General features: G+C 44.5%; 1 protein-coding gene across 1 annotated transcript; it reads right to left on the bottom strand.

Moving 5' to 3' along the window:
* Window positions 1–9261: 9261 nt before the first annotated feature.
* LOC144115437 (uncharacterized) lies at window positions 9262–11578 on the bottom strand. Its single transcript, XM_077649836.1, has 3 exons — window positions 11425–11578; window positions 9946–10638; window positions 9262–9485 (listed from the first exon to the last, which is right to left on the bottom strand). The coding sequence occupies exons 1-2, from the start codon at window positions 11428–11430 to the stop codon at window positions 9949–9951; spliced, it is 696 nt and encodes a 231-aa protein (XP_077505962.1). The 5' UTR covers window positions 11431–11578; the 3' UTR covers window positions 9262–9485; window positions 9946–9948.
* Between the last annotated feature and the right edge of the window lie 409 nt (window positions 11579–11987).

The raw sequence follows: 11987 nt of genomic DNA, 5'->3' as shown, positions 1-11987 counted from the left end.
ATAACGAAACGCAACAAATACACGATAAAAGGGTAAATGATAAAGTACGCATGAGTAGGTCTTTAGAACTTTATCGAATAGCTCAGGCTGAAGAGAGATTTGTGGCTTAGATGTTGTGCATTTTAGACAAACGCCCTGCGGACTATATTGTTTCTCCGAAATTCTGTTTTGCTCGTAATTTGATTCGGTCTTATTTACTTTTAAATGCTCATGTTTTCATCATTTTCTGTTCCGTCATTCAAAGCGAGTTACACCTTCTTCGCGTGACCATGTTAGTTTCTTCCCCAAGGGTAAGACACGGACAGATAGGACACACAAACACATGCACACGCGCAGAGAGCTAAGTTACAACAAGAGTTGATTGCGCAAAATAAATGTGGTTTAAAGCCAATTAATATAGTCTGACAATAAACACAAAAGTAGAAAAAACAATTATAGATATCAACCAGACAGACCAGTTCCATTGACAACAGTGCCACAGAAAGTTTGCTTACACATTAATTTGCAAAAATTGCGGCTCATCCGGCCTTACCGATTTGACGTCTCAACCGGCTCTTGTGATTAAAAAAAAGCTCAGTCAATTTCGAAAATGTTGCCGATGAAACACGCTGATCATCTGAAACAATATTTTCATATGCAGATGCATAGCACAGCCCAAAGCTGCAGCATTCAGGATCGGGCACACTGGCTGCGTCTATCTAAAGCTATCTTCTAGCTTTTTTTCTTTTAGAGCTGGAAGCTACTATAGAGCTGTTCCGCCGAATGGACGACAGTAGTCCGTCGCTGCTCGCAGCGACGCAGTAAGAACTTCTTTCCTAACCGGCCCTCAAAACTATCGCTGGCGAAAGCAGAGCCGTTGCGTCCGCCGATGCTTTGGACCATGCCTGCACATTTCGGCGATTGCCGCAATCTCACAGCAGGCGCATTTTAAGCTTCTCTCGTCATCGAAAATAATAGAAAGTTGTGCGTTTATGGAGAAGAGGAGTAAATGGAAAGACTGAAACCGTATTATCCCAAACACTACATCGGTAAATTATTATAGATGTATAAAATAGAACATGAAGGTGTCCCGTGCTGGAATTATTTGTTTTTAAATACGAGTTCTCCTGCAGAAGGTGAGCTGAAGAACCCGAAACCGAAACTAACTTGCTGTCACCAGGTGCACTGAAGTAGTCGGAACCTTAATTAACTGAAATTTCCTACCGCTGATAGGGAGCGAAAGCGTGAGCGGCTACAAGACTCTGCCATGCGTTACGCGGATTGATAACGTTACATACTTAGCGGCCCAAACGAGCAGCAGCGTAAGTTTCTTGCAGAATTATTTGTCTTAAGCCACAAGCTTAACCAACGACAGTTTTTCTTTCTTTCAAGCCATTATTCAGCTGCAAAGTTGAAGGCCATCTTTCAAAGCATATTATCTGATTGTGTACATTGGGATGCCATGGTGAAAATCTTTTCTCGTCACAAAGGTAAGCCTGCTTACGAGATATCCGACTGGATCTGATCACCTCGTTGCTCGCCAGAACAGTGCTGCTCTCAAATCTGCTCCTATCTTACAGAAGGAACCCGATTCGGGCCCAACTCCGCAGCCCCTTCGCATAGACAGATTGCTACATGTGTTGGTGACCGCTGTAGCGGGCTTAGCGCGAATCTACGGGTTGAATTCGGTTTCCGATGTTTCTGAAGTTGGCGTTGGAATATTTTCTCAAATGTTGTCAATTTTTTATTAATTTCGGACCAGCACAGCTATTAACACTGCCGTGATGTTGTCATTATCATTTTAGACGCCTTTTGAATGTATTGTACAAAAACTGATCAGCATCTTAGGATCAACAAAGCCTCACCCCATCGTTTTTATTTACGTATCAAATTTTAAAGAAAGTACGAACGTAAGAACCGTGCCTACTGTCCACGCGCGCAGAAACAACTCCTTCCTTGCGTGTCGACTGATTCGAATATAATTAAGGGGTCCAGAGCTAACGAGTACTCAAGCCTGCCGATTAGAAGTTGTGTCCTGACGAAACGCTGTCCTGTTCTGATGACATAATGGCCAGACTCACGGCCTCACGCTATGCTTGTTCACTCATAACACCAATCAAGGAACGCCTTCTCGAAGAGGACAATACTGGCTCGAGAAGCACGGAGGCGAGGGCAAACGGCATACATGAATCATGTCGTCCAATCAAGTCGTTGTGTTTGAGACAAGGGTGAAAATCGCCCTCAATATCTACAGAAAGGCGATGGTGTAATATTATCGGTGGATTCGGGATCATGAACCAGTGAATTGCATACCTTTGAATTAAAAATTTTGCTTCTAGCAATATTGCAAAATTAAAGTGTTCAGCGGCGGCTGTAGGCCTTTCTTATGAAGGAAATAGGCCCAATGGTTGCATCAGTGGCACTTGTGTTGTCCTTTGCTGTTTAAGCTTCTATATATTTGTCGCTGTACGATAGCATCTATTCAACAGATTTTGGGGGCAAAACATTCCATTTGCCGGATGTATTTCTCTATTTGGAATAGTTTTCCTCTCAGTTCTCCCCTGTTTCTTAGTGTGCGTAGCACATTCCGGATATTCAAATGTTACACCGTATGCGACCAAAGTGTTGGGATCGCAGCACTAGTGCTCGTTGTGGGTTATCTTGTCAGGAAACTTAAACTTCGTGCTACAGCTGTATCTAAAGAAACACTTTCTTGCTTGGAAGCTAGTCTTACTGACAAGTTTGATAGCGTGCTTCTGTACACAGCTCACTGGTAACACGATCCAGAATAAGCATCAATAGAGAAATTGAGGAAAAAAATTACAATCGTTATCGCTACCACGGAAAAGACGAGGACAAGACGAGTACAGAGAAACGGCGCTCAACTTAGAGCTGATTTTGATTGAGAGTTTGCCAGCGCTTAAATACTGCCTACAGCGAAAGTCTAAAACGAAGTTGGAAAACAATCTAAAACAAAAATACACACACAAAAAAATGACAATAATGACACTACAAGAGCTCTACACGTAGAAACAGTAACACCTGCTCAGCTGAGCGCATTTGCCTCTCGATATTTAACAAAGCGTAGTTCTTCTGACATAACAATTGACGTCTATGAATTTTGTAGTCTCCTTAACATCTCTTGCGATTTTGATACGGCTATCTGCAAAACTTAGCACTGATTTAAAATGAGGTAACATGGTTTCTTTTCATCCTTTCTTTTTTCCGTGACATCTCTACAAAGAATTCACAGGTGACCAGCTACAGTGTTGCTCACGTTATTGTTTTCCCGTATCCGGTCATGGAGGCATCTACCTGCTTGCCCCTTGTAGTGCTTGTCCCATGACAGCAAAATTGCATTCAATATTGATAGTTCATGGTACAAATTTCTTTTAGCACTTCTTGGCACATCCCGCCTTGCTTGTGTTGAAAGAATTTACCATGTGACCAAGCTTTGAGAGCTTATAAAGCGCAGAAAAAACAAACATTCACATTGACCCGTGAACCCACCTTCTTGAGGTTGTGTCGCGATACAGCGACCTTTTTTTTTCTTCTTTTTGCCTTCCGATGTCTCCACTGCGGGCTAAACTCAAGATATATACTCTTGAGATAAATACTCTTTGTATTTGTTAACTACTGTGTGCCAATAATCTGTATTGTGTTGTTTTCATGCCCTCCCCCCCCCCCCCTATGTAATGCCCACTTGGGCCTTTAGGGTATTTAAATAAATAAATAAATAAATATATCTTTTAACAGGTTCTCTCAGAACTATAAGATAAGTTGGCTATCTGGCTGCCTCTAGACGCTCTACCTGTTTTTGAAAGCTGTCTTGCAATGCATGCCTGCGCGATTTTTCCAAGGCGTTTCGGAAATATTTGGCAAAGCACGCTTGTCAAGTTCGGAATCATCAGTATAGATAGGAGTGAGAGCCTGCTGGCTCCTTGGCTCTTATCGCCAGCACACATGTTAATCACAGAAGCGCATGGAAAGGTCTAAAAACCTTAGCATTCCTTCAGAAGGCAGTTCATGGGTCAAGACAACCGGGTCAAGACATTCTGAAAGAATCCATGAAACTTTCGAGACCGAGGTCTCAATGTAAGGAACTGTGCATCTCATAAAAACTTAAAAATCTTCTACAAATCTGAAAACATGCACCACACTAGTATATCCTAGTTGTTTGTCAAGAAGCATGTCATAGTACACGAAATAAATGTCACTTAAGAGCGGCGCTATGCATCAGCCAATGCAGACACTTTTTGATTGCAGGTAAACGAACTCGTTGCAGGTGAAAAATGTGGAATTAAGATAAAAAGTCAGGCGCTTAAGGAAGTCCAGAATGCTTATGCTTGCAGTATTTTGAAATGCTACCGCATCATAACGGTCAAGGTGTTTTTCTGCACAAGGCATCAATTCCTTTTGGGGAAGGGAATTATATAGATCCTTTCTCTTGATACAGCAAGCTGAGAAGCCTTTTTCTGGATTTTCTTGCAAGAACTTGATTACCTGGTTAGAATGTTTCACCTGATAAGGATCATCAATGGGTGAGAGTTCCAGCTTGTTCTGCAGGAATGAATATTCAGACATATTTTTGCCAAGTGGCTTCCGCAGTTACAATTGTTCGAAGAGAACAATCCAGGATATTCGTTTTCGCTATGAAAATGACTTTCTGGCTTAGCCTATTGCTTTTCTCTATAGACTTGGCTAACTTTTCTAGATTCATTTGGTCACAGAGTTTCCGCGCTCGTGTTTTCACCTTACCTAGCATAACACCACTTCTCTTTTGGAAATTGACTTGAGAGAATTTTCCACTTTTGACAAGTAAAGTTTTGTTAACACTGCGAAACCGCCTGCTTTATAAGACTGTAGTAGGGCCAGCGAGATGTTCTTTAGAAAGGGTACGGTAGATTTAAGCGTAAGTTTAGCACTGGTGAGTTTACACTTTTGCAAAACGTCCACGTCTTCAGAAACGCATCGGTCCACTTCATAGGTACCCGCCGCGGTGGCTCAGTGGTTGGGCTGCTCGGCTACTGATCAGGAGTAACTGGGTTCGAACCCCGAAACTCTAAGGCGCCTGTGTGCTGTGCGATGTCAGAGCACGTTAAAGATCCCAAGGTGGTAGAAATTTTTCCGGAGCCCTCCACTACGGCCCCTGTTTCTTCCTTTCTTCTTTCACTCCCTCCTTTATTCCTTCCCTTAGGGCGCGGTTCAGGTGTACGCCGATATGTGAGACAGATACTGCGCCATTTCCTTTCCCTAAAAAACCAATTTTCAATTTTACTTCATAGGCCGTGGACAGGCTGGATACTTGCCTCACCATCGTGAGAAGTTCCCGTGCAGATTGCCTGTGTTCCACAGCGAACTTCGGTCCTCGGCTTAAGGCTGGTTCACATGCATGCAACTGAGCGAATTGAGTGGCTGAACGGCGCGTCGCAGCGAAATATTTCCAACTTTTTGCAGCATCGCTGCTCCAGCCACTGGAGCTGCCGCCGCCGCTCAAGCCAGGGTGTAAGCGCCGCGGCGGCGGAATTCGCGAGCGTTTCGCTGGCATGCGAACAAGCCTTTAGGATGTGCTGCACTTGTTCCGGCTGGGACACATCACCATAAGTGTGGACTGGGCGGAATAGTTCACGTAGATTCTTCGTGGTGATGGCTCCAAGTTGCAGCAAAATGCACTGCCACAGCAATTCTGCAGTCCTGTCCGCCGTCTGAGGCAACTGCCCCCATTCGTTTGTGGCGGTCGTTGAAGATGTGCCACTGGGCGCTCTCAGCAAGAACCAATCTCTGTAAAGGCGAGCTTGCCTACGCCACTCGGAATGCAGGATTCTGCATATTCTTATCACGTGGTTTCTCTATGGTCGAAGTTCTCCGGACCACGCCAAGACGTCTGGTGGCAAAGCTTTCGCTCTGTGACGCAGAAGGAAGGATTGCGGGAGCGGCAAGCGGCGACTGGAAACAACGAAACTAAGGCGCACGGGTTGAGATTGGAACATGAAGAAGGACCTACTGTACTAGAAATTATTGCACACAAGCTGGAAGCTTAGGCATGGTGGTTTTGTGTGCGTACAATTATTTAAAATTGTTTGCCACAGTATTTAGGCTGTGATATTCCCTCAGTAAAGTTCAGCGTGTGTCCGTGTACTTGTCCCATCCTCGTCATTTGCGCTGTCGGGATAATGACAAACTTGAGCAAGCTCCCACCTTGTTTAATTACAATAAGTTTTCACGCACCAAAGCTGCATTCTATACCATGCGCAACGCCGTTGTGGAAGGCTCTGCTTTAAATTAGACTACCTAATGCCCAATGCCTTCGTGCAGCATACACAAAGGAGCTTTGCTTTTCCTTTCCATCGGAATGCACCTGCTATGCCAGGAATTCGACCCTGCTACATGGGTACCGGCAGCTATACTCAGCCAGTCCCAGTTCCGAGCATTAAATGAATTGAACACATACACGGAAAGACGTGAGTGCGTTTCTTTAGATATAAATTTTTGTTTCGGCTCTCTTCATTACATCTAATGACCGAAACTATGCCCGAACTCGACAATTCCAGAGCTGATGAAAATAACGGGTACGGAAGAGTATCCTGCAAGACCGCATTTTTTTTTGCGCCATTTTTATTACCATCGCGTCAGATACCGGACGCCAGATAAATAGATAGTCGGACACCAGTTATCTAAAGGAGTCGCTTTTGACTAATTGTTCCTACAGGCAGCCCTTAAAAGAGGCGCCATCTGCTTGGACTTCGTCATTTATTGCGTGCTTAGGGCTTTTCAAGGAGATAATAGCTGCACGATAACTTCGTTCGAAGCATCGAAACAAACCCACTTCTATAGCGACGAGGCAGGAATAAAAGTAGTATGTCGCCACACGTCACATAATTGAGATTCGTAGGCGAGATTAGCGCAAAGAAATTACATTGTTTTGTCCTACAAATTTCAAGCTCATGAAGCTCATTTTCCACATTCAATCATTTGTCGCAGAATTCTGTTTCATTTCTTATTTTTTGTTACTTATTTCTGCGTTCAATGTTTATAAAATGCAAATGTCACCACCTGTGACTTTGGCAATCCAACTTGTCACTTAGGCGCCGTTACGTTAGGAGGACAACAATAACAACAAATGACGGAAGTAAGCCATCGACTGTGTGGCTGCATTTCTTTGCTAGAGCCCAACAGCAACAACTGCTACAAATAACGTCCAGTTGATGTGGTCTGTTGGTGCCAGGAATTTTAGACAAATTTAAACCTGGTAACAAAAACTTGAGGGTATTATTTAATATTGGCGCTTCAGTAGGAGGGAGAGGAGGAGGGGGTGTTGTGTGGTTGGGCAGCTCGTGGGGATGGGAATAAGAGCAATGTAATCCAGCTTAATAATTTTTTGCAAGCACCATATCCTTCCCTTTTCATGCTTGTACGACGATATTTTCATACACCTCACGTAACAGTATCAATGCATGAGCCTGCCCATCTACCCGAAGCAAACCGAGTGCTTTATTGTTTAAGGCAATAATTTTCTCGCACGGGAGAAAGCAGCATTTTATAATGAGGTACTTTAAATAACTACTCGCTTTCAAAATCTGAAATCTGCTGCTAAATACTGGAGTAGTTTGGGTGGAATTCGTACTCACAGAGAAGCTATTTGATTCTGTTTGCACCCTCGCGGAACTGCATCTGCTCTAATCTTCAGGTACTAAACAAATCTGATATTTTACGCTTTAAGCCGATCACTGGAAAGCTTAAAGTTTACCCATCATTTTGCAAAGTTACTGAGAATGTACGTCTTCATAGAAATAGCCTTTCCTTCTGTTCTCTAGATATAAAATCGCGTATCACTACTGATAATATTGTTTAGATCTGTAGCAGTTACAGGCACCGATTGCAACACCTTAGTTCAACGCAGCAAATCTCATACATATACGGCAACCTTAACATCTTCTAACCTTCTGAAACGCACTATGCTTTCAAAAGAAGAGAGTTTGGCTAGCCTTAGAAGACATCCATCTAGTTAGCAGAAGCCAGCAGTTCGAGAGTATTTCAAGTGCAGATGGCTTCACTGACGTACGGTACCGAATCGCAAGCACTGGGCGCTCGGGCAGTTTCGGCTATTGTGCGTGGTACATGCATACAAAAAAAAAAGCAGCGGCAGCTCGACTTGCAAACTGTTTGGGGAAAAAGTAACGTTTTTATGGTGTTTTGCTGCGCGGTTTTAAGGGCGAAAAGAAGGCTGTAAACCTACTCATGTGCAAGAGCCAGCTCCCAACAGCAAGACGTGTTGGTCCGGTCTATACGGTCGTGACGGCCATAGCAGGCGACTATCAGTGTGACGCAGCCTTCTAGCACATTGGTCTCCCAAAGGATTAATGCGAAGCCCCGCGTGGACTTTCGCAATAGGCTTATATATTATAGTACAATGTGTTCGGGTTACTGCACCAATAAATACTAGGCGAACCAAGTAGTGGTGCAGCTGCAAACTCCTCGATAATTACAGCCGAAAATCTCTTACAGAATACGAACCAATAAGTTAAAGAATAATTTGTCTGACATCGCAGAGTTTATCCTTGTTTAAATTTTATATTGCATTATTGGACTTATTTTGAGGTTGCAGCTTGGTGAAAAACACTGCGGTTTGTCAACAGCGCATTTTACGACCGTGCACTGTTAAGAAGCGGCAGCGGCGACGTGCCGCAGCTGGTACTTTCTCGTCCTAGTGCCTGTTCTTCACTTCTAACATTCGTACCTGCCATCATTTCCTGTGCCCTGCAAGGCTGGTATAGTTATTGTGTAATGCCATTGTTCTCTTTGTTCTCGCCACCGGGTGGCCTCAGCTTTGTTTTGGCGCTGTGGAGTTTCTCAATTTGACGATCTCCTTGTTCTCCTACAGAACGAGCACAATACATTACTTTAGTAGAAAACTGGTATCAACTAAGTGGTCATAATTTTCAAGAAGGTAATTTTATTAATGCAGTAAGTATATTTTTTTCATTGCGAAACATCACTTTAACCAGCCCTAAATGGAGGTCTTTTTTTATGTTGTATACACGAATACAAACTAGTCTCCGCAGCGGCATGTCTGAAGATTCTGAATTATTAGCCCCGATTATACACAAGAGCTGTGCTTTACACAGCACCTAATGAGAACCCACAGTGATGGAGCAATTAGCTGCCGTGCGTCAAAAAGGTTTAGTACAGAGCGTGTTGATTCCTTCTCTGAACACAAAAGTCCTATAGAAAGAACTGATGTAGTGTCCAGCTTTGAACAAGAAGAACGAACAAGCGAAACAATGCATCTAGAAACAGCATGTATTGAAAAATCAACGTTATTAATATATATGTTAAGATCCATTAAAATGGGGTTTTCTTGCTTTCGGTGATGATGACGCTTGCATTTTTGGTAACGTGAGCTGAAGTGTTTATCAGCAGAGTAAATTTTCGTCTTGCTTGTGGTACCGAGACACGAACCAAGAGGTGATGATGGTCTTGAGACGACTAGGCTTGATCTTCTAGAACTAGAAACAAAGAGAAAAATGCCAACTATGGACGTTGCATCTCACTTGTGCCACTGGATCGTCAAAATACAAAGTCCTCTCGCAGCATGGCTCAATTCAAATTTTCTGACACAAGACAAGCAATAAAAATGGCAATCTTCACTGAGAACTGCGTGGTTCTTCGTTTTCCGCTATTTGCTATTATGTGCCATTTCAATAACGTTTCAGAAGCTGTAATAGGTGCTAGAAACATAATATAAATAGCTATCAGCATATTTTACAATATATTATGGCACATAGCTGCAATAAGGCAAACTAATTTTGAGCCATCCTCACGTTTCGTCGCCGTTGTCAGGTCCACTTTTTCAATGTCAACAATTAGCGTAAAGCAAATTAAAGCATTTCTTGCCTTTGCTCCAAAATATATACAGACACAGGCCAACCGAATTTAGGCAGATGAACGAAAGTGCTTTTTTCTTACCTTCTAGTAGCCAACACCGCCGACCTGACCAAAGCTTTGACTTCCAAAGCCTGCCTTTTGTCCAGAGGCTCCACCTGCAAAGCCGCCAGAGTGCTGACCGAAGCCGGTTCCGTAGCGATTCGAGTCGGTCTTGGAGAACCCTGTGCTGGAGCTGTAGCCCTGCTGGTTGTTGTAGCCCTGCACGTTCCTGTGGGATCCGCCGCTGGCGAAACCTCCAGAGCCCTGGTTGAATCCCGTAGCTCCCTGCTTGAAGCCACCCTGGAAGCCTCCGGCGCTCTGGCCAAAGCCGGCACCTCCTCCAACAAGACCACCGTGACCGAGACCTCCATGACCGAGACCACCGTGACCGAGACCTCCATGACCAAGACCACCGTGACCCAAACCGCCCTGACCCAGACCACCGCCGTAGCCTACTCCACCTAGACCAGGACGGATTCCGACACCACCGACTGGAACGCCTCCGATACCGACACCACCGACAGGAACGCCTCCGATTCCGACACCACCGACGGGGACGCCTCCGATTCCGGCTCCACCAACTGGAACGCCTCCGATTCCACCTACTCCAGGTCCATACCCACCGCCGTAGCCTCCAACAAGGCCTCCGCGGCCTTCGACCTTCTCGTCCTTGCCACCCTTCTTTTCAGCCAAAGCAAGGCATGCGATGGCAACGACTACCGCCAGACACAGGGGCTGCAATGTTACCGGGAAATGCGGGAAAGGTCAAAATTAGTGCGTTATTTAAACCAGCAATCTAAACATCGCTTAGTTGACATTCTAACTGCACTTGTCAGCATTCTGGCTGCCTAATGCTTTTCAGGTTGCACGACTTTTCTTGGGTGTACAATGGCAGACCATTTGGCTGTTTTTCTGTTTTTTTTTTATTTATGTGGATGTTCATGATGTTAGGGGTTTTCGCTGCTCGTTCGCATGCACATAAAAGATGCCCGCTGTTTACATTGAAACATGCTAGTCAGGTAATTTAAAACGACTGCTAAGCGTTGAGGTGATAGCAGCTTTGAGGACCAAGAGGTCGACTGGTCCTTTCAGCTGCAACAGATGCGTACTGGCAGTGAGAATCAACGAATAATATCATTACGTCCAAAAGTTCGGCACGGCCTTTCTACATAGAAAAGTTTTCTACTATATACAACGGCAAAAAGGTAATAATTAAAGACTAAAAATAAGAGAATCGGTCGCACATTGTTTCGGTGTTGCACGCCAGATAACGCGCTCAAAAAGAAAATCAAGCAACTCCAAGAGCAAAGACCGTCATGGCTCTGGAACACTACGTTTGTGATAAAGGAACGTTGGATCATCTCTGCATTTTCCATTGTTAAACAGCCTTGAAAGTTGTAAATTTTATAAGGAAACTTATACGTCACTAAACTTTCGGGTTGAGAAATCGCCTCGAGAATGGAGATTAATTTCAAAATATTTGGTCAGGAAGCCCCACGACGGTTAAATGATGTTCCTCACCTTCATGTTCGAGCAGTGTACCAGTCGTCTGCGATCAGTGAAGTATATAATGATCGTATCTTTAGGAGCTGATCTGATGTGGTGGCTTCGCGCACTAGCTTTTATAGTCACGCAGCCGTATGCGGAGAGAGGCAAAAAGGAAAAAAAAAAGAATCTGGGAACCGAGCCACAGTATGACGTCGCGGCGCGAGCAGAAGGTGCGCAACACACAAGATGGACGTAACTACAAGCAGCCACTTTCTCTGCCGCTCACTCACTGCTCAGGAAAGGGGGCATGAGTTAACGGGGGTGAGGGAGTGTTTGGCCTTGCAAGCGTTGCCAGGCCCACTCGACGGCCTGTGCGCGAGCTTTGGCGCGGAAACGGTGGGCACCCCTTACCCCTCACCTGCTGGCGTCACGCATCCGAATGATTACTTCTCAGCCTCCCCCTCCCCCTCCCCTCTCATTAGCTCCTCTCTCTTTATTTGTGGTTTTTTTTTTCTGGTCGCTTCTTTGCGCTGTGCAAAATCTTGCCTGGTCATTTCCCAGGAACATCCTGACCAGAATGTGCGGAGGAAGGCAGC

The sequence above is a fragment of the Amblyomma americanum genome, chromosome 1, assembly GCF_052857255.1.
Source record: "Amblyomma americanum isolate KBUSLIRL-KWMA chromosome 1, ASM5285725v1, whole genome shotgun sequence".
NCBI classification, from domain to species: Eukaryota; Metazoa; Arthropoda; class Arachnida; order Ixodida; family Ixodidae; genus Amblyomma; species Amblyomma americanum.
This window is presented reverse-complemented; position numbering and strand designations above follow the sequence as displayed.